The sequence below is a fragment of the Cavia porcellus genome, unplaced genomic scaffold, assembly GCF_034190915.1.
Source record: "Cavia porcellus strain 051 isolate PalLab524CR breed Dunkin Hartley unplaced genomic scaffold, mCavPor4.1 scaffold_5, whole genome shotgun sequence".
Taxonomy (NCBI): Eukaryota; Metazoa; Chordata; class Mammalia; order Rodentia; family Caviidae; genus Cavia; species Cavia porcellus.
In genome coordinates, this window is record NW_026947488.1 from 59619551 (window position 1) to 59641516 (window position 21966).

At 52.8% G+C, this 21966-nt stretch overlaps 1 protein-coding gene across 2 annotated transcripts; it reads right to left on the bottom strand.

Moving 5' to 3' along the window:
• Positions 1-5110: 5110 nt before the first annotated feature.
• Positions 5111-21732, bottom strand: Amotl2 (angiomotin like 2). 2 transcript variants are annotated; one of them, XM_003476732.5, is made up of 10 exons: positions 21596-21732; positions 18222-19014; positions 15362-15653; positions 14187-14331; positions 13728-13820; positions 10006-10301; positions 9029-9336; positions 8312-8529; positions 7732-7908; positions 5111-6931 (listed from the first exon to the last, which is right to left on the bottom strand). In XM_003476732.5, exons 2-10 carry the CDS (start codon positions 18950-18952, stop codon positions 6873-6875), a joined length of 2319 nt encoding a protein of 772 aa, XP_003476780.2. In that variant the 5' UTR covers positions 18953-19014; positions 21596-21732; the 3' UTR covers positions 5111-6872. The 2 variants fall into 2 exon arrangements, with proteins under 2 accessions (XP_003476780.2, XP_013015342.2); XM_013159888.3 differs by lacking the exon at positions 21596-21732 and adding an exon at positions 20777-21135.
• Between the last annotated feature and the right edge of the window lie 234 nt (positions 21733-21966).

A 21966-nucleotide genomic window follows, 5' to 3' on the forward strand; every position in this document is an offset into this window, starting at 1 on the left:
CTTCCCAGTAGCCAGAGTAGTGTCTGATTGTAGAGCAGGTGTTCAGTGAATATTTGTTGAATGAGTGCATGCAGAAGAGACTGAGAGGGAGAAAATCTGCTATGAGACATGGGATGGAGGCAATCAAAGTTCAATCACATGGCACCTGTCCTGACTCCATTGCTCCCTGGATCAAGGCCTTGGGGTACTAGTGTTGGGGCTACAGCAAGTGGCACCGGTCTTGGACACAAGTCTTAACGAGGCTGCCAGTCCAGATATGATGCTAACAGAGGAGAAGCTTGGTTCTTTCTCACAGCACAGGCGGGGTCCTGCTTTCCCAGTGACTTGGGAACAGGAGGGGCAAGGGTTGGGAGATAAACTCTTCCATTGACCCCTAGAAGGCATCGACAGTCTCCTCTCCCTCTGAGGAGTCCTCTCTGACTGTGGAACTTCTGCCTGCTGGGAAGGAGAGGGAGTTTGACACCTGGGCTTAACTGGAGGCTGCAGTGGGTGGAGGTTTGTCCTGTGGAGCTCTGATCCCTGGGCTCTTGGTCTAAACTCCTCTGAGTTATTTTGGGAACCCAAGTGCCACTGGGAACTGCTGCCCTGATAACAAAATGTTCCTTCCCCTGCCCCCGACAAGCACTGGAAGGGCCAGTTCAGGAGTGGCTGTTGGGATGGATAGAGTTCTAGTTCTGCCTTCTGTTCCCAAGCCCGGGCTGGTCCAAACCCACGTGACTGCCAGTGCACGGGCCTGACTCAGGGGCCAGCCATGCCGCAGGGCCAATTCAGAGCTCACACACCAACAGCCACCTGCTTATCCACTTGTCTTCACCTCGACCCAAGCCTGCAGCTCAGCTTCTCCTTCTCTGATCGAAGACTCCACCCAGAATCCCTTTCATCTGTCCTACCTCTGAGGAATGGTGGAGTCTGCCCAAGGAGGAGGGTGTTAGGCCTCTAGTCAAAATACCCTCAAGAGTTACTGTCCAGGTAGTGTTCAGGGCCACCAGAAACTGCAGCATAGGGACAGGAAGTAAATCTCAGTACAATTTAAAAGGTTAGTTATGTCTTACTGATGGCTCCTTTTCAACTAAACAGAGCCTCAGACTAACATTCACATACAAAGCGTCCCTTAGTCAGCAAGCATAATCTTTCTTGCCACTCATGGTCCTCTGGGAACATAAAGGAAGTTGAGGAGATGAGACTGCCAGGAGGAAGAGAACTTCAAGGTGCAGAGAAGCAAGAGGAGAAAGTTATTCTAGAGCAAAGCAATGTCATGCACAAGAACTTGGAGGGGAGCAGGCTTCAGTGTGCTCGGAGCCAACCACCAGTTACTGTGTGGCAGCTCATGTGCAAGAGAATGAGGGGATTTGGAACCAGAAAAAGAGATGGGGACAATAATATTCATTTATTCAATACTTCCCATACTGCCATGCTAGGATTGGCATAGGATGTAAAGATAAAATCTTAGGGGCTGGGGATTTAGCTCAGTGGCATAAGTGCCTGCCTTGCAAGCAGACAGTCTTGAGTTTGATCCTTGGTACCGATAAAAAAAAGATCAAATCATAGGGTCATAAAGATGTTTGGACACATAATTTGCCTTTTTTTTTTTTTTTACCATATCCTTGGTTATTGTCACATGTTGGGTGCATGAAAGACATTCAGTAGGCATCTGTAAAACAGATGAATCAATGAATGAACCAACAAATGAATGAATAAACAAGCAACAGCAAGGCCATTTAGAGAGAGGTTGAAGGAAAGAGAAGCCAAGCTGTACTGAGGCATAGAACTCAAACCTTAGACAACAACTCTTGGGGAAGAGGCTTCTTTCACTTTTTCTTCAAATTAAAAGTTACTGCGTTTCCAGGGCAGCCCTTCACTGTGGCTTGCGCAATTAGTCACTCTGGTAGGAATGCGGATGCTTTTGCCTTTGATGCAATCTGCTAGGAGGCTTTCACAGCACAGCGTGTTGAACAAGCACAGGCTGTGGTGGAGAGTCTAGGTGGGGCTATGGGAGCTAGGGAAGAAGTCCAGACTGATTGCAAGAGGCAGACCTGAGCAGGGAAGTGACGGTGGTATTTCCCAACACTCCTGGGATGTGTCCCCAGGTAGGAGCCTTTGGACTTGTGAGAAGCATTTGATGAGCACAGATCATGGCATTTGGCTTGCTCATAATGGAAAGCTGATGGCTGTTGGGGGAGAGGAGAACCATTCCTACCACAGCCAAGTGATGATGTCCAGGTGCCTCCCGTCCACTCCTGCTGGGGGCTGGAGGTTTGCTTAATCTGTGAAGGCAGGGTGCAGGCATTTACCAGCTGCAGGTCTGGGCCTTCACAAGCTGTGCAGCCTGGCTGTGCAGGCTCCATGGTGACCTCCTCCCACCAGGTGCCCAGAAATAAAACCTTCATTGAACTGCAGCATCAACCTCACCTGGGAAAGGAGGGGGGAAAACCAAGCTATGGTACCTCCTAGAGCTTCATTCCTTTGGCAGCCGTGATGCTCAATACTCAGATGCAAATTTACTGTGAAGCTTAACAGAGCTCATGCCTTGAAGCTCTCCCTTGCACAGCCCTCTCATAAGACTCTAGAACTAATTTCATAGTCAACCTTTTGCATTCTTTCTTTTACGGAAGATGGCGCTTGTTGACTAAGGGACACTTTGTATGTGGATGTTAGTCTGAGGCTTTGCTTAGTTGAAAAGGAGCCATTGGTAAGAAGACATTGCCATGCCCAATTTTTAAGCTTCGGGTCTCACAGAGCTGGACCCCTATGACCTTTGACTCTGGAAAACTGTGAGCAAACAGTAGGCATCTTGAGGTTTAGAGTTCACTGGCCTCCTTTCCAAACTCCTGATCAGGACCCTTGCCTGGCAGCCCTGGACGTTGGGTAGTGGAAGACTTTAGTTCAGAACAGATGTGTTCTCTGCAGCTCAGGAGAGATACAGTTGAGCTGCTAGGCCCAAGGTGGTGGAAGAAGGCTGGAGCTACAGAAAGTTAGCTGCAAGTGTCATCCCAGAAAATGACAGCCCGACAGGTGTGAATGCACCGGGTCAAATATGAATTATATGGACACCACTGAGAATGGTGTCCATATAACTCATCAGGGGGGCATTTGGTGATAACCCATGATTGACCACTGGCTTAAAGTGGTGACGTGGTGTAAAATACCACTTGATCAATCACACACTGGGGAAGAGTAAATCAATAGCATGTGAACCCTCTCATTGTTACTGTGCCCCTTTCTGCAGGTGTTGGATACAGACACAATGGGTCCCGGAAGGCACTGTGTATTGCTGGGGTTTCTGTACTAGCTCCAAAGAGCTCAGCTCCATGCACCAAGGGCTGTTCAGGAACAAGTATTCACGTGTGCTAGGAGAGAAGGCAGCTGCAGTCCTTGGGGGCAGTGAAGTGGCTTTGGTTATCTCTGGATGATTGGGCCCTGATTTGCTGCCCTTATCTTAGCTATTTTTACAAGCTCTATGTGCCCAGGCACTTATGCAAGCCAGGAGACTAATTAACAATTAACCAGGAGGTGAAAGATAGGAAAGGGGCTGGAATAGCCATTCAGAGTTCATGGGCTACCTTGGAACTGGTAGAGCGGCAGGTTAGGCCTCTTTCCCCTTCCCCTAGAGAGGAACTTGGCCTCCGAAGGACCAAGATGAGCCATTCAGGCTCTGGTTTGGGCCCCATTCCTTCACAGGTGTCCAGACACCTGGGACAAACACCTCCCTCGCCAAGCCCTGCCCAGTCCTGCCAGTCTGCAGCTCCCCCCCGGTTCTGGAGTATGGTTAAACTGCACTTTCAAATGCACGGAGCAACCAGCTGTCTTCTGTTGAGATGACCAAGTGGGTACCACGTGGCTGAAGAGCCCCTGTGCCTTGTAGGGACACTGGCTGGAACATATTGGTTCGCCTTGAACCTTTTTCTGGGACACACGATGAGGCAAGTGTACGCACAATGTGAAGCAAGTGTACGCACAAATACGCAAACATGTACACAAGGGAATCAGTTTCTTCACACCCCGTCTGTGCCAAGGAAATATACTGAGATGGCTTGACGGGTAAATGGAACAGAATGCAGACACTTTGAAAGGCGCTGACCTAAAGTGCTGGAGTGGGATGGAGCTCTCGTCAGTTTGCTGCTCCTGTGTCTGTGACACTCCTCTCCCTGGTGGCACTCAGGGTCAGGGGAAGCTCAAGAGGAAGTTCTTTACTTACTGTCAGTGCTTTGGAATCCTCTGCCATAGTCACTGCATTTTGTTTTGGATATCCTAGCAGAGAACCAGTAGGGAATAGGCACAAGAACTTGGGGGTGCGAAGGAAACACACAGGAAACATTTTGCATCTCAGCTGAACCCTCAGCCCAGGGCTCAGTGGGAGCTGCCCAGGCAGCAGGAGGCAAGCTTGGGAGCTGGCTGAGCACTCCATTCAGTAAGACCCACTGCCATGTGCAGAGTTGCTGGAAGTCTTCCATCTGTTAAACCTCCATTTCTATGAATGCTGTCACAGGGGACACCTTCTCTAGAGTACCAGCTTGTTCACTCAGTAACACGGCTGCTGCTCTTAAGATCGTCACCTATGCTCATAGGGCTAATTTGCTAATATTTGCTTCCTAGCCTGCCTCACAGTCAGCTTTGACTGTCCACCCGCATCTTGACTGATATTCAAGATCGAGACTCATTTTCTCCTTTGAATAGCAGCCTTCCTGAGCATCAGGAAAGAGTGGTGATGCTACAGCCCAAGAGACGTGCACAGGAACATGCCTCTGCACCTGTCCAGGCAAAACACGCATGGTGCCCAGTGGCTTGAGAGGTCAGGGGAAAAGCTTGCATGCTGGCGGGGAGGACAGGACAAGGATAATATCACATTTGGACATCCACTCACACTGCGTAGTGGTCAAAGTGTTTGGACAAAGTTGATGAGGCTGGGAGGCTGCTATTTACCATGCCTTTTCTCTCCTAACTTGAGAAATGTTTTCTCAGAAAAGCAACTGTGCCCTCATTCCAACTCTCCTTAAAGTAGCTTCACAGAGGCTGAGGGCTGAGGTGCCTTGGATCCTTGAAGAGACTGGGCAGGACCCTCAGTTCTTTCCTTCTGTCAGTGCAAACAGTCTCACCCATGCAAAGACACCACTCGTAATAATTTTTTTATTAAAATACTGTTATACCCAGTGGAATGCAGCAGCAGTCCTGGTACAGGGTGGCATAACAAAACAGCCATGTTTACATTTTAAATATTTATGATAACTTAAACATATAGACACACATCATGGTCTTTGGCAGAAAACATTCACAGCACAAAAAATACTTTAAAAGAAATACCAAATATTAATCCAAAATATATTAAGTTGTTTTTTTTCACCTTTCACAATATTTTTTTTTGCCTTTTTTTCTTCTTTTTGTTTTGTAAACAATGCACATGAACCAAATGTATTTTTCAGCTTTAAACTGGGGTAAGGGGAATTTAAAAAAAATATGCAATTGTCCAGCAAATGCAAATGTTTAAAGAGGAAATTCAGGGAACCATGAGAATAAAACAACACATAATGAATCTCCAAACAGTGAAGAAAAACACACAACAACGAAGATTGGAGGAAAACTAGAAACCATTAAGGACAAAACTGCTAAAACCCACCCACTTGCTCCTGGGGCTGAATTACAAGACTTTAAGAAGTCAGTCACGGTGGCTGCAGGCTGCCAGGTGGGAGACCTTCATCTTGTTCTGAGTATTTGGCCCGGCTTCAGTACTGGGGCTGGGTAGCTTGAGGAGCCAGCCTCACAGGGGATGTTTTGTTTTGATATAGGCTCCACTCAGAGGATGATATGAGTTACGTCTTGCAGCTAATTGACTAGTTTTGAACAGCAGCGTTCCCTTTCCCTGTCCCTCCAGGTGGGAACAAAGACATGTATGAGAACACAACTTCTCCAGTTTCCTCAGAGAGAAATGGCGCTGGGCAGGGCCAGCCACGTACATGGGCGGGCACGGCAGATGTCTGTGTGTGGTGGCTCATTTCATGTGGCTCAGAGTTTATCATCAAAATGATAGGATGTCCCAGGGACAGAAGCTTCAAAAGGCCAGTGATGGAGATCCTATGAGCATTTAAGACAGGGTCTTCACATACAAAAAGAACCATTATCCCATGAATCAGACTTCATGGACCAAGGACTTGAGAAGGCGGAGTAACTGGGAAGCCAGTCAAAAGTTTCAGAAAGCATGGTAGCACAGAAGTGAGCGTGGCCCATGAAGCCCAACCTGAACCAAGCAAGATGCCACCATCTTCTGTGCCATAAGAAAGGGAATTATATACAAACCACACATTGTCCCCCAATCCACTCGAATAGTCCCAACCCATTCCAAGGGAGGGGTGAAGCTGGGACTTTTCTGAGAGATTCACACCCTCAACAGTCCCTAAAAGATTCAAGTCTTGTGTTCCCAAGAAGGCACTGAGGAGCTGAAGAGTGGATGAGGTTGACAGGAATCACACTTAACCAGAAAAACCATGGCTGGCCTGGTCACCCCACTTGGTGCCCATGGGCAACCATCCTTGGGAATCAGCTCCCCAAGCCAACATATCCCCTTCCCCTCCTTGCCTGAATGTCAACTGGCAAGGCAGAGGGGGCTTCGATACCTTCTGGGCTTTCTGTTGCTACCCCAACGGCAGGGAAAGCGTGAATCTGCATTCTCCATGGGCACAGGTGGAATGTAGCTTTGAGCGGAATCTCCAGGGGTGCTGGTTGCTTTCAGCTCCCCTCTCTCCTGCAGCACTCCTTCCTGAGCTCCTGGGACTGGATGGTCAAAGGTTGGAGAAAGTGGAACCTGCAGTCGGGGGCTGCTGGAATGGCTGGGTGGCAGAGGAGGGGAGAGCATGATCCAGGGTCCACAAAGAACCACCTCCTTAAATCAGTATCTCCACCATATCTGACATATCCTGGACTCTGGATGTAGCTATAGAGTCTGGAGAGAGGGAGAGAGAGAGAGAGAGATAAGAAAGCAGGTACATGCCATGAGTGTCACTAGACTGCTGTTTTTAAAATTCTTGCCCTTTAAAAAATTTTAAAACAAAGATCTTCACGAGCTTTCCGTGCCTTGGCTGCCCAGGTTCCCACAATTTGGTCAACCAAGCATAATGCCCTGCTTCTTCTCAACTCTCGGACCAGACCACCCTCTAGTGTGGATGACGTGTTTGTGATTTTGGACTAGCTAGAGGGCTTAAAAGAAGCCAAGGGGAGCCCAGAGGGAGGGAAGCTGCAGAATTCTTCTCATGCTTGTGGCTTTCTGAGATCATGAGGCCCAGGCAAATATGCAGAAGCTAATGTGAAGGGGGAGCAAAAGAAGAAAGGGCGTCTTCTCAAATTTCTCCTTCTTGGACTCCTTTTAAACAGTCTCCCAACTCACAGGGCCGTGGGGGATGACTCAACAAGCTCCAGTATCTTAGGTATGTAGACTGACAATGAAATACGCAAGAAAAGGATGGAGGAGGAGAGACAGTGCCTTCCACTGGGCCACTGTACTTCTGAATTTGGGATCTATCTTGATTAGGAGTTTCCAACTCATCTACTCATGCACCAACAGCTCTCATGTTCACATTGGGGCCAGCCAGACCTCTCCTCACCTCTCACCATGCAGAAATCCCCATGAAACATGAGCAGTGAACAGGAAGGGTTTGGGGAGAAGGAGCCTCAAATGTCCCGGCTCACATCCCAGCACACCCGCAGACCGCCCAGCACAGAAGTCAGGAAGAAGTGGAGGCTCACCCAGAGAGGCTGCCCTCAGCCCACTGCTGCAGCCTGGAAGGCTGTCGGGCTCCGGTGCCAGGTAAGCAGAGGTGCTCTCCGCAGGGCCATCAGTCTGGGTGCTCCCATCTCTACTCCCGTGTTTGGAGTGCGTAGTGAGGGGGGCTGCAGCCACTGGCTCCTCTGTGGGTGTCCTCTCTGTAGGGAAGGCAGGAGTTTGATTAATGCCTGGCTTACAAGATAGCGCCCGGATGAAGAATACACCAATGAACTGGACCTACTGACACCTCCTGACCTACAACTCTGTTAAGGCTAAATGCTTCTGAACCCTACCCCAGCCCCTTATATTGCCTTTTTCACTTGGATGGTTCAGTGGCGAGGGTCTATGATGACGGAATGCATGGAGATGGGACTAACACTCTTCACCAGGCAAGATATCCTAGGCTGTAGGGCCACTGCGCCAGAGCAAAAGCTAGACTCCTAAGGAGTCAAGTCAGGAAGTTCTGTCTCCCAGGAGCCTTGGTTCTGGGAGGAAAGATCTGGCAATCTGTGCCCACGCCCTAAAGAAACTCCCCTCTCCACACTACCAGCCCCTTCTTACCCATGGTCAGCCGGGCAGGAGCATCTGCTTGCCGTTCACTTGATGAGAGTCCTTGCCAGCCCTGGGTCCCTGCCACTGCAACTGGGAAGATGGATGGCACCGACTTGGCTGGCCGCAGGGAACCCTGAGCAGCCCTGCTAGGGTCCTTCCTGGAACGCTGCTGAAGGACCTTAATCACAGCATCCTTCTCTAGGATCTGGGCGTGGAGCACCTTTAGCCTGAGGAAGGAGACCATGTCCATATGGTCAGCCCCAGAGTCAGTGCCTCTCTCCTCCCCGCTTTGTGGAAGTTGAAAGCCCTCCCTAATGCCCAGTGGGACCTTCTTCCCCTTGCAATGCAGGCCTGGAGTTGAGCTGATGCTCTCAGAGCCAGGGCACATGGGGTGCTAGGCCCTTCTCACATTGCCTAAGCAGGTCAGCAGTGGGTGGGAGCTGAACGAACTGATGACAGATAGCAGAGACATGTCCCTCATCATGGAGGGCTATACTAGGGCTGGGGTGTAGAACCCAGATGCCCCAGTACCTGCACAGCCAGAGTCTATGCTTATAATTCTTGGTGTGCCAAGTAAGCAGGGTCAGCTCAGAAGCAGAGGTGAACAGAGGTGAAGCAGAGACTGCTGAGCTGAGTGGGGACAGGGACTTGTTTACTGGGGATCAAGGACAAGGTAGAAGCTGGACACTGTGTCTTAGGGGCCCAGGCCTGTCTGCCATGCCGAACCTGCTTTCCATCTCCTGATGCCTATGGCCACCAGTCAGTAGTCCCTCATTGAAGCTGCTGCTGGGCGAGGGCTGTGGGGAGTGTCGGATGAGAGTGGTGTCACGCTGGGCAGCTGCAGTGGCAGCTGCATCCATGGCAAACTGTCTCATGGCACGCTCTTCCAAATACTTCTGCTCCCACTTGGTCATGTCGGCCTCCAGTGCCAGGATCTGCTCCTCCTTCTCCCGAAGTTGTTCTGACAGCCGCAGAGCACTGAGCTCTGGGGACCCACTGTTGCTGCTGCCTGCACTGGGGGTGCCCGCCTGTCTCTGCAGATCAAGAAGCATCATGTCAAGATGGAGGCCGGGGTGTTGGGCACACCTCATGTACACAGGAGGCCCTGTAATAAACTCTCTGGACTGGAACAGCAGTGCCTTCCATAATACCCCTGCGGGAAGGGTCAGGGTGGGAGTGGAGACAGAACTATCTGGTTTGTAAACACTGAGAAAGGCTTACATAGAAGCCCAAGCGAGGGGGCTGGGGATTTAGCTCAGCGGCGTAAGGGCTTGCCTTGCAAGCAGGCAGTCGTGAGTTCGATCCTTGGTACCGATAAAAAAGAAAAAGACAAAAAAAAAAAAGAAGCCCAAGCGAACATAGACTAGGGACTAACCTAGTCTATGGAGAGCTAGATGACAACTGGCCAGTCTTTTACACAAAACAGCAGCCTACTGCTTCTACATATCAAGGATGCCAACCTGTGCTACTGCTGAGGACAGGTGACTCCCAAGCCTGGATACAAGCCAAGCAGCAAAGTCCTTGCTGTGACAAGTGGGTGAACAGAAGCAGGCAGCAAAGGTGAGACACAGATCAATCACCTTCGCTTCTCTGGGGGGGAAGGTGCTGCACCTAGGTCTGAGCAGGGGCTCCAAGGGTCCTGAAAGCCGGCCCCTTCGATGCTGCTCCAGTTCTATGTCCCCTCACAGACCTGCCCAGCTCACCTGCTGTGCGCGTAGGGCCTTTAGCTCCTGCTCCAGGCGCGTCCGAAGACGTAGCTCCAGCTGCTCCCGCTTCTCGCAGGCAGCCTGCAGCTGCCCAAGTGCCTGCTGCAGCCGCTCCACCTTCTCCACGTAGGCCTGCTTCTTGCGCAGCTCCTCCTCTGCACGTGCTGCCCGGCCCTGCGCGTTGCCCAGAGCCTGTTCCAGCAGCTCTGCCCGGCGCCGCTGGTCCTCAATGGCCCCACGCAGCAACGCCATCTCGCGCTCCAGCTTCTCCTGTTCCTGTTGCTGCTCATAGCCTGCGGGCAGGAGGAGGCCTCGTCAGTGATGGTGACCACCCTCACTGGCTCCACCTGCCAGGCTGTGCACTGACAACTTCTCACCCGCTAGAAACCTAGGAGTTAGCTACAGTGTTCAACCGTATGTCTCAGGAGAGAAAGAAATGAAGGGGGGGGGGAGCAACAGGACCCTTGAGGTAGCAACTGTGCCACACCACCTCTCTGTGGGGACACTGCTAATTGTGCCAGGTGTCACCATCTCCAAAATACAGCCATTGCTTTCCTTGAGCCTTCGAATGACTAGAAGTCAGGGAGGACTGTGATTCCCATTTATAGATAAGAAAATCATCGAAGCTTAGGTTCACTGTGACGTGGTCAGCGTTCTAGTGGGAGGATAAGGTAGGACGAAAAGAAGCACCTTGTGCTGCCCCACCTCTGATTTCCCCGAATCCTCCAGCCTCTCCAGGTAGAATTTATGCCCTCACCCCACCCCATAGAGGAAGAAACCTAAAAAGAGAATGGATGCTTCTGCCAAAGGCAAGCCCATGTTGGCCCAATTCTGAAGGCTGCCTGACTGCCTACAGCGTGGGACGCCTGCCCCTACAGGCCTCCCTCCCAGTACATGCTCCAGGGTTTCTTCTGTAAACCCAGGCTATTCCCGTTAAGTGCCACACTTCTGTTCAATCAACCTCATGAAGGAATGTAAGTAAACTCTACAACACAGTATGAGAAAGACTCTGGTCCAAAGATTAGTGTCTGAGATTCCAGCTATCCTGACTTTTAAATCTTATTAATGGCCCAGCGGCAAACTGGATATGGGAGTACATGTCCTATAATCTCAGCACTGAGGAGGAGGCCGAGGCAGGAGAATCCTGATGAATTTGAGGCCAGCCTGGGCTACATAGCGAGTTCAAGATCACTGTGAATTACAGTATTGAGAGCTTGTCTCAAAAAATAAAAAAGGCCCAAAGAACCCTACTTAGAGACTCTCCAAATCACAAGGTTCTTCAGCTCAAGCTCTAAGCTAAGTTCACCTCCAAGCCCTGCCTTCTACAAGTCTCAGACTGGTCCCCTGAGGAGTGGCTGACTGCTCTGCTGGAGAGAAGGAAAGGAACAGGCTGTGGGGTCCCCCTCATGGACCTGTGTCTGAGCAGTACTCCGATCCTGCAGACTTTTCTGTTACAGAGAAATCATTCTGTACTGTGCCACCCAAACAGTACTCACTGGCTATTGCAACCTTGGCCTGTGGCAAGCTGAGGAACTGGATGTTAATTATTTTAATCTTCAGGCCTTGTGTGAACCTGTCATACTCAACAGTCCCCTTAGCAGGCAGAAAGGGGATTCATTGTCTCAGGGCAAGAAAGGGAGGTCACAGAGATAACCCTGACTTACTCTGGAACTCTGCAGGCTGGCTGGCTTTGTTCTTTGGCATGGAGGGAAAAGATGTGAAAGGGTAATGATAAAGAAATGGACCCTTAATATTCAGTCAATGGGAGGTGGGAGCAGGCAATTTTGGACTCAGAATCTGTGCGTTAGCATAACCAGGAAGCAGAACACTGTCCCTAGACTGTAGTCCAGGAACCTGAGGCACCAAGTGAGAAAACAAGGGAGGAGAGGGAGTAATCAGCCTTCAGAATCCCCACTTGCACTCAAAGTACTGGTGCTGCCTGACATCAAGAACAAAAAAGGTCAACCAGACATCCTGAGAATTCCTGGAGCTCCCTTAGCCTTCGACGGTGGAGCTAGCAGGGGGACCCAGCCTTCTGCTAGCAGAAGCTTCCTGTAGCTTCCTACAACCTCTAAGGTGCCCCGTGAGAGCTGGGAGGCTGAGCTGGGGGCCACGATTCTGCTGCCACTAGGCCGGTAGGCCGCTTGAGAGCGGCGCGTAAGAAGACAGCCAGTCCCTGTCTGCCGTAGTGCTTGCCCTGCCTCCTCCCAAAGCCCGGCGGGCCGAAGGGCGCCTTTCGGGGGCGGGAGCAGCGGGGGGCCGGCCGGGAGCGGAACAGCCGGGCGGCTCAGGAATGCCAGGCATCCAGGTCACCCGCCGCTGCCTGCGAGATTAATGGCCCCAGCGAGAAGCCAAGAACAGCCTGGCGCTTGCTCGCTCCCCAGGGAGCGGAAACGCCTCCCGGACAGCCTCCTCCCATTCCCCTTCACCCTCCTCTCCCCTTCGCTGGCTTCCAGAAACCGCCCCCCCTTCACTTCCTTTCTTTGGCATTCAGGCCCTAAAAGCCCTGCCCCCCCCCCCCGCAGAGCAACCCCCCCAAATGCCTAGCAGACCAGCTGCAGCTTTCAGATCCCTAAGGTAACTTCCAGAGCTGCACTGGCCCTCCATCGTCCCTTTCAGGGACTCTTGGTGAGAGGAGGGAGGGGGGGGAGCACCTTATTCAGCCAGGCCAGGCTAGCCTACCTCTTCCTGCCAACCTTGTCAATCTCCCTTGGTCTTTGTTGCCCCATCGCCAACCCCTGCAGGTACTGAGGGGGTTGAGTCCTCTTGGAAGGAAGAAGGGGTGATGCCAGTCAGACTGGGCCATCACGCTGCTTCTGGGCACTCAGTACCACTCACAATAGGTTTTCTGATGGGTTCCTTCCTAAAGCCATCTTACCCAGAAACCAACCATTCCCACCCTGTGGGACTCTTCTTGCTGCTGAGCTCAGGATCCCGTCTGTGCCCCCAGCCCCTCCATGCCCCTCCACTGGAGCCATCTAATTGCTCTCAATCCCCCTAGCCCCACAGGTCTCCCAGGCCACCAAAGACCTCCTCATTACTAGTCTCTGGGGTCACGGAACACTCTTGATGGCATGCTTCTGTTTCATGCTCCTCCCTGTTTTCTTGACCTTCTTTGCATTTCCTGGGCCTGTTTTCTCCCTCTGCTAAAATGCTTGCCAGGTGCTTAGCCCAAGTCTAAAGAACAAATGGATGAGAGAAGGAGGGAGGAGTGGACCAGACAGTGAACTCATCTGTCCTTCAAGAATGACCTTGAATCCCCCTTTAGAGAAGCCTCCTGAGCCCCTTCTTTGGATTGTTGGTAGCTTTGCTATAGCCCAGCACCACTAGGTTTCCCAGCATCTCATATTACCATTTCCAGCCTTTCTGTGGCCTGGACTCCCCAGGAAACTCTGATTCTTCATTCTCCCAGTTTCCAGCCCCGCCCCCACCTGCATTCACTCTACAGCAGACAACCCTGCACTGATGGTCAGCATCACAGCTCAGCCAATCACCACCTCTCAGCTCTCCAGCATGTATCAACTGCTTTTCCAACAAATACAGAACCAGATCTTACTCCCTTTTGGAAGCCACACCCCAACCCCCAGGTCTAGTTTGGTGTTGGGCATGAAGTAGCCATTCAGTAAACCTCTGTCTATAGCTCTGCTTCCAAGGGAGAGGACCACCCCATTGTCCAGAGGGACCACTGAGGTCTCCTTCTTAGCAGGACCCTTACTCACTCTGAGCAAGCAGCTTGGCCACCGTATCTTGACTACCCGCCTGGGCCTCCTGTGTCTTGCTTGCCAGGCGGCGGTTTGCAGATTCCAATCTCTCTGTTTCAAATGAAGGATAGATATTTTATTTAGTGTCTGATGATGTTACCTGCCTGGAGTTTTCCCTGGGGCACCGTTGATGGGGCTGCATCCTCCAAGCTGGAGGTAGGCTCATAGGAAGGCCCAACTTAGCCAACCAGGAGGAAACACCCTTTGTTGGGACATGCTGGGGACTCCTTGAGGTGCTCCAAGGCCCAGGACACAGAGACAAGCATCTCTGTATCATGGTGTCCCCCAGAGAGACTCAGCCCAGCCTTGCAGTCAATGTGCACTTAAGTTTGCAGAGAACAGAGATTTGAGATTTTCCCCTCCAACAGCAAAGCTCTGCAGATGGTCACAGCCTTCACCTGAGTGCCCAGTTCTCACCTCTAAGATCGCGGTTGAAGTCCTGCAACCGCCTCATCTCACTGTCCATCTTATTCCGCATGGTCTTCTCCAGGGCTTCACGCTTAGAAGAGGCTCTGGTGAGGCTCTCATGAGCTTCAGAGAGCCGCTGGATTTCACTCTCCAGCTGCAAGAAGCACAAGCAGAGCTGAAGGAGGGACAGGGCTCCTAGGGAGTGATCCCAGGTGGATCTGCCACTCCATACCAAAAAAAAGGGAGAAGAGAGGAAAAACAAGGGAGCATGAAACCTAAGTGGATCTAGTGGGATGGTCAGGAGCCTGCAGCCTCCTGAGAAAGGCCAGATTGCTGAGACCAGGCAGGGGTCCCATTTGCTGCCCCATGGACCAGATGCTGACTGTACCCTGGCCAGGAACTCAGCAAGAGGCTGCCTCCAGGGCAACTGCACACAGCTTTTCTGTGGCCGCTGTCCAGAGAGCAGCAGTTTACTTTTGGCTGGTGTTTGCTGAGAAATCTGAGCCCAAGAGGGCCAGCGTGGTCATGTTCTGGGTGGTCTGACCCATACCCAGCATGATGGGCAGGCCCTGAGTCTACCTGCTAAAAGCTTAAACTCAGCTCACAACTGTAAGCCTGCACCAAAGAAGGGAGCCCCAGACCTAAGCCCAAGTAGCTGTCTGGAGTCTCTGTTTCCCCATCTGCCACTGTCCACGATGAGGGCCACCCTGGTCCCAACTGCCCCTCCCACTTGGCTGCTGCAGGTCCCACACGTGCTCCTAGCTGGCTTGCCATGCCAACAAGTCACTTTTTTTTCCCCCCAAGAGGAGGGACTTTCTCTTTGGCCTGGAACAGACGGGCTGTTGTGTGGGGGACACAAAGAGCTCTCTGTGGGAGGTGTCCAAGGGAGGGGCCATGTGCAGGGCCAGGGTGTGAGTGAGCAGGGACCTGGTGAATGAGTTCTTTCTAACTGCCACTGGCCAGCAACTGCTCATGCTCCAGGCCTGTTCTGGCGGCCTTTCGGCTGTTCCCCAGCTGTCTGGAGTCAGCTGGGGAGGTGCAGGAGGAATGATGGGGGATGGAGGTGATCAAGAAAGAGAAATCCAGCAAGATGCTGGCTCTCACACTCCTCTGCCTCCCCACTCTTCCATCAGCCCCTGGAGGGCCCTGCTCTCCCACCCCATCTGGGATCCCGGAAAGCCTACCTTTTCAATGCGGCTCCCTTTTTCTGCAGAGCTCTCCAGCTCCTTCTGCAGCCTCTCATTCTCCCTCTGCAGCCTAGCATTCTCCCTCAACACAGTCTCCATATGGGCCAGGTGGGCGCTCCCTGATGTGGCTGAGGAGGCCTGGGCACTTGCTGGGCCCTCCAACGCCAGTGGGCCATGACTGAGAACAGCCGAATGTGGGGGTGTAGTGTGCTCTTGGGGGTGCTGCAGGTACTGGTACTGTTGCTGCTGCTGCTGGAGAAACACAGGAGGTACCTGGGCCTGCAGGATCCTGGGGAATAGAAGACAAGACACTCAGAGAGCTCACAGACCCCCACAGCTAATATTAACACACTGTTCACTCCGGTTTCTGCCTCTCCAGTGTTACTGACCAGTGGAAAGGTCCCTTCCCAAATGGTGGCTGCCCAAGGCTCCCCAAGATTCAAGGGCCAGATAGCTGGGCTGCAGGGGACAAATGTCAAGATGTCATGCCCTGCGTCACCAGGGTTAAGGCCTTGGGAATCACCCTAAGCCAGCGTGGGTAGGCTTCACAGGAACCACTGCTCCAATAAGACATTTTAAAACACGCACCCTTGAGCTTTCTAAACAACAGAAGTTTCTTTTTGGTCCTAGAAGCTAACCAAGAGCCTAAACTAAACCCATAACTAAATCAAGAGCCTTCCAAAGTTCCAGGACAGCTGGGTGGATGCACCCAGCAGCTACTTTGTGTCTGTTACAGGTCCAGTGAAGCAGCACACTCGTTTTTGCCCACTCTCCAGGTCTGATACCCATCCCCCCAACTCCCAAAATGTTCTTAAAGGGCTGTGGTTAAGGTGACAGCAGTAAGACAGATGTCAGGTTAACAGCGTGCTGCATAAAGGTTCAAATCCCAGCTCCAGCTGTTAGACCTACAGCAAGGGTCTCACACCCAGTGTGGCCATCCGGCCGCTGTATCAAGGGGGTCTCCAGCCTCACAAGTAAGAGCTGGGGAATGCAGGGCAGCTCAGCTCTTCAAGGACCTGGGTGGACTCCAAGTGTGAAGTATGAGACCACCTTTGGGGTAGCACACTGCAGAGTTCAAGTGGATCCTGGCACAGGTATAACAGGTAGGCTCTGGGTTGAAGGAAGGAGCAAAGACAGAGACACGGGAAGTCACAGGGCCTTTGAAGGGTCTTATGACTCTAAACGTCACCACTGCTTTCATTTCATAAAGAAGTTTTCTTTTTTGGAAGCCCGTACAAACTGAGTGCCACTCCTGGGCCCATCTGCTCGGCACCCACACCACTCTTACAGCCTAGGGCTCCCTCTGTTCTCATTAAGACCCTAGGCTCACGTCCCTGTCCCTGACACCCAACAGTCTTCATTTGTCAGCCAAAAGGGAAAGCAGCAGGTGCATTTCCCTGCCACCTAAAGTAAGGCTCTGGGTGACAGCTGGGCAGAGCCCCGTGGAATGTCCAAACTGCCTTCTCAGCTAATGTGGCCATTCTCAGGGTAGCTTCTGAAACCTGCTGCCCCTGCATGGGGCCAGGCAGACACAGCAACATTCTTTGAGGATGACTTAGCTGCAAGGAAGAATAGCATCTCCTTTCCTGCCACAGTTGCTTTCCCTTTCCCTGGCTCCCCCGGCTTCCCTGTTTGTTCTGCATTGAAGTCTACTTCCCTGCCATATTATCACTTCCTGACAGGGTTCACCAGGGCTGGTCCAAAAGAAGAAACTACAACTCGGCTTCCACAACTGTTCCTGACCACTCCTGAAAAGAGAGATGAAGTGGGAATCTGGAGGGCTTGGAGCTGGACCAAGCCCATGAGGCCTCACCCCCGGGCTCCTCCACACTGACGCTGTCACACTACTTACTCATTTCTTGAGAGCAAGGAAAGGCATCTTCCTCAGAAGAGGCCAAACGGTGGGAAGGTGAATGACTAAATGAAGACTCAGGAAGGGTGAAGAGAATCAGACCCTGAGCCGCAGCAGGGAGTTCAAGGAATCCACGGCCCCTCTTGTGGGGGCCCCTGGATGCCCCCAAGGGAAGATGCAACCGTGATGGATGCATCAGCCTCTCTGTAGAAGGTGCTGAGCCTGAGTGAGGGGTGATGGAGGCAGAGTCTCATCCGGGAACCCACAGTTCTGCAATATTATGGTTTCCTCCTTCCCAGTCCCTTTCTTCTATTCAGGCCTTCCGATCCCTTTCTCTACAGGCAGCCACTATCAGCCTTGTCATCCTCTCATGGCTTCCCTTCGTACTCAAAGAATCACACTAACAATCTCTCCTGAGCCTCCACAGAAAGGAGTTCACCTGGACCCAGCCTCTTCTTGTACTACTAGCTACAGGCACATGGAAAAACATAAAAGAAAATGAACAGTAGCTACAGGACAGCTCTGACAAAGAGTGGTCTCTAGGGCAGGCACCTGGTTCTTCAGTCTACTGAATCAAAACCAAAATCTCCAGGGAGGTCACACATCTTCTTTCTACCTGGGAGCAGTAAGGTAACAGCTCTCATTCTTTGTCTTTTGAAAGTTCCTTCTGCAATCTGACCTCCAATCCTTGCTACAAATCCTATCTCCTAGGACCCTAGTTACTTGACACTCCTCCTAAGCAGGCAGTAGTGTCTACTGCTGAACCAAAGCGATGATGCTGACTTCTTTGTGATCTAGGTTAAGCCCCCCTTTCTGCCAGCCTTCAGCTCTCCTTTCAAGGAAAGAGGGGGTTAGGTTTTATTAGACAGCCTCTGAAGTTAGGAGGGATGGAGAACCATAGAGATCTTGTTGGCTTGGATTCCTTGCCAGGAGAGGAGACTGAGGCTTCCCTCTCCAGGACACTACACTGCAGGAAAGCTTGAAGGCCACAGTGGATGTAGTTACCTGACTTCAGCATGCTGGAAGTGCGGGCTGCCTCGAGCACGGTACCGTGGGTCAATGACAGCAGTAGTCTCATGAGGGAGTACAACGTGTGGGTACTGCGATGGGGGTCCACGGGGCTCCTGGGCCTCAGCGGGAGGACCCCGGGCTGGCGGGCCCTGCTGGCTTCGAGCCAGCTGGGGGAAGCTGTGAGAAGAGCTCATGTGGTTGGGTACTCGAGCACCGTTCCTCTCCAGGGACAGCTGCAGGAGCCGTTCACTCAGCGAGCGCACATGGCCGTGCCTCAGCTCCCGAAGGGCCTCGTCCTGCCGGCGGCTACCTCCTGGGGCCCCACGAGGATCCCGTTCTGCGACGTGTGGCCGGGGCCCTGCCTGCTGGGCTGCATAGTACTGCGAGTGGGCTTTGGCCTCCTCATAGGTAGGCAGCTCCTCACCCTTGTTGGGCTGCGGGCACAGCCGGTAGAGGGTGTTCTCTGCCAGGTGTGTCTCACCACCCTGGTGCTCCTGGCCCTGGGGCTCCTGCCTGGTGGCCTGTTGTAGCACCTGACCATCCTCAGGTGCCAAGATTTCCAGGGAGGCCTGTGGGCTCCCAGTGCCCCCAGCTCCAGCCCCACCCCGCAGGGCCTGCTGCTGTATGGCCAGCAGCGTGCGTGTCTCTGTCAGGTTGCCATAGCGTAGCTGCTCCTGGATGAGGCGGTGTAGGACTGTCCCAGAAGAGTCTTCCAGCGTCCTCATGCTTCTTTGGCTTACAGACACCTTCCTAGGCAATGGCCAGCAGGCACCTGAACCCAGAGCACCTGTAGGGAGAAAGAGAGACAGAAAAAGAGGAAGAGAAATCAATGGAAGCACATGAGAAAGGGGACAATCTTCCATAACAGTCCAGGTGCAAGCATCAGTGGTCCAGAGGAAGGCTGGGATAGTGGGTTTCACACAATCGAGGGTTCAACTACCAATGCTGCCCCCATTAATTAAATTACTTAACCTCCAAGTCTCAGTTTCTCCATTTTAAAAAAGCATGCTACTTCTTGTCACAAGATCGGGCTTTAAAAGACACAATAACTGTTGAGCTCCTGATAAACTGTAAATCCTTGGCAGGTGATTATCATTGTAATGACATTCATGGAGACTTACTAATCCTAGAGAATTATGACAGCAAACCAGAAAGTAATCTAACAGAAACCACAGCCCCTTGAAGTCAGCCACCCAGCAAACATCTTCATGGATGACTCCATGACCAGCTTAGCTCAGATCTAACCACTCAGCTGTCCAGACCAGAAATCATCAGGGTCCCCATTTAAAGAATGAACTAACCTCGAGATAAATGAACTAATCTCATAGGAGCATGGGCAGACAGCTCCCAGACAGAATGAAGATGCCTTGTGGCCAGCCTTGATACAGTGTACTTCCCTCTGTTCCCACGAGCAGTCTACTGGCTCCTCTTGCTCTTTCTGACCCAGAGGACTCCTGGAGGATAGCCCCCTCGGCATCGCTTAATCAAAGGTTGCTTATAAAATGAGCCTGGCACTCCCTGTTGTGGGTGACCTTGCCAGTTCTTGTGCAAAGTGAACGAGAAGAGGTAGAAACTGCATCTGAATTGGTGAAAAGGGATGAAAAGAAGCAAAGTCGCATACAATAGGACAATGATTTTGTGAGTTGAGGCAAAGGGCTAGCAAGCCAGCATCTAGAGTGCTCACAGAAACAGCACATAAGCCAGGAGAAAGAAGGGCATGTCGTTCTAATTATGATTATCCCCACTCTGCACACACTTGCTACCTGGAAAAGCCCACTAGCAACATGCAGGATGGACGCTCAGTATCTTTCTTAACATCAGTAACAACCTTACAGGTCTGAAGCATAAGAACTGTGAGCCTAAGATTTGGGGAGACCATATCCAAGGAAGTGGCTCCCTTCTACGCCTGGGCTCCCAATGGCTCGTGGCCTGGGAAACTGCCCACCTCCCTCAGCTAGCTTCATTTCCATAGCTTCCGCCAACATAACGCTCTAAACCAGAGATCCAGGGAAGAACAAAGCAAAATCCACGCTGCCATAGACCCTGTGTGTATAAAGGTGTAGGGAGCGGGGAATGTGGCCTCTTCTCTGCCACAGAACTAGCCCTGGTGCTCTGCCTGCATTTGGGCTTGGCATGTTGGCATAGCAGCCATGCCCAATCCACTCTGCCACTCCCAGGCCTCCAGCTGCCCAGATGGGGTGGGGGGTGGGGACGAGCCTGCACGCGATCATCGCCCCCCCCCCATACTCCAGTACCAGGGGCAAAACAAACAACCAGGAGTCAACTCGCACGGAGTTTCATCTGCGGGGCATTTCCTAAGTTAATCACTGTCTGAGCTGACTCCTGCTGAGGAGGATACGCGAGCGGCGAGAAAGAATGCAGAACCTTCCGGAGAGATTCCAGGCGCGCCAACAGTGTGCCAGGACTGGCGGATAGATAGGCAAGTCCCCAAGGCCTCTCGTCGCAAATCTGTCTAAGTCAAGTCCCTGAAATCCACAATCTTTCAGATACCGGAGGTCTGAGCCGTTATTAAACTCGGTTTCCCTTACCAGAGCAGTGCGCCTCTACCGAGGGAGCGCGCTGCGCCCTCTGAAAACCACCTTGCCAAGCAAGCGCGGACCTCCAGGCTCGCCTGTGCTCGCGCTCGCCGAAGGAACCACAGATAGTGTCCAAATCAGATCACACCGGCCAAGGGTCCCGCCCTGCCTCGATCTGGGGCGGCTCGGAGCCCCGGCAGACGCCAGTACACATCGGGCGAGCTAGGGAGGGTAGTCCGCGGCCGGGAGAGGTCTTTAAGCGTCGCGGGTCCACCTCCCTCGCTCCCTCCCAGCTCTCTTTGTTTTCCAAATACTCCAGCGCTGACGTCACCGGACTGGACAGCAGGCTGCATTCTTTCTAAGTGAGAGCCAGTTCGTGGCTCCAGAGAGGATTTTCCGAGGAAGACAAAGAGGAATTCTTGGACCAGTGGGGGACACAAGACACCTGTACCCCACCCCCGCCTAGCCAAATTAGTTACGAGGGCCCTGGCCCTACGGCCTGAACCCCACGAGGCGCCTGCAGCCGCGTTCCACGCCCCCCAAGCGCGACCCACAGTCCGAAACCTCCCTGCGCTCTCTGAATCTGCCCCCTCCGAGGGGGCTCTCCAGCCCCGGGGGACCTGCGAGCCTTCCAGACTCCAGCCCCAAGCGCACCGCACGGTACTCCCTAGGAAAGCGGCCCTCGCTTGCCGCGGCAGCCACCTCGAAAGCGCACAATGCACCCAGAGGACGAGTGCTCAGCGCCGAGCTCTGGCTTCTAGACAGGCCAGGCGCGGGTTCCCGGGCACTCGCAGGCAGCGACCCTGTGGAGTGCGAAGCGGCCCTGCTTACCGCTGCGGGCCGCGGGTGCCTGGCTCGCTCAGCCTGGACGTCCCAGCCCTGCTCGCCCAGCTCGGCTCAGCGGCGGAGGTGCGCACTCCGCAGCAGCGCCGACGCTCTGGCTGCTCGCGCCCCAGCGCGCAGCCCCAGGGTCGGTCCGCGGTGGAGGCGGCAGCTATGCCAGGAATGTGAGAGTTTCAGGTTCCCCCTCGGGATCAAAGCGAACCACAAATAACCTCTCGGCGCGCCGCCCTCCTCCGCCCTCCGCCTCCTCTCACTCCCCCTCTGGCCCCCGCCTTTCTCCGAGAGGCGGCGCTGGTGGCACTGGATCGGCCCAGATCTCGGTCCCGGCGGCCCGGGGCTCAGGGTCGCGCGGTACCCCC

What these genes read in the sequence shown, in the direction of transcription:
- Amotl2 (XM_003476732.5), bottom strand. Translation starts at nt 18,952, where the DNA reads ATGAGGACGCTGGAAGACTCTTCTGGGACAGTCCTACACCGCCTCATC. An exon ending in GGCCAAGCTGCTTGCTCAGA is followed by an intron (nt 10,302 to 13,727) that starts GTGAGTAAGGGT and finishes TCCTGCCCGCAG; the next exon opens with GCTATGAGCAGCAACAGGAA. An exon ending in AGGCCCTACGCGCACAGCAG is followed by an intron (nt 9,337 to 10,005) that starts GTGAGCTGGGCA and finishes CTTGATCTGCAG; the next exon opens with AGACAGGCGGGCACCCCCAG.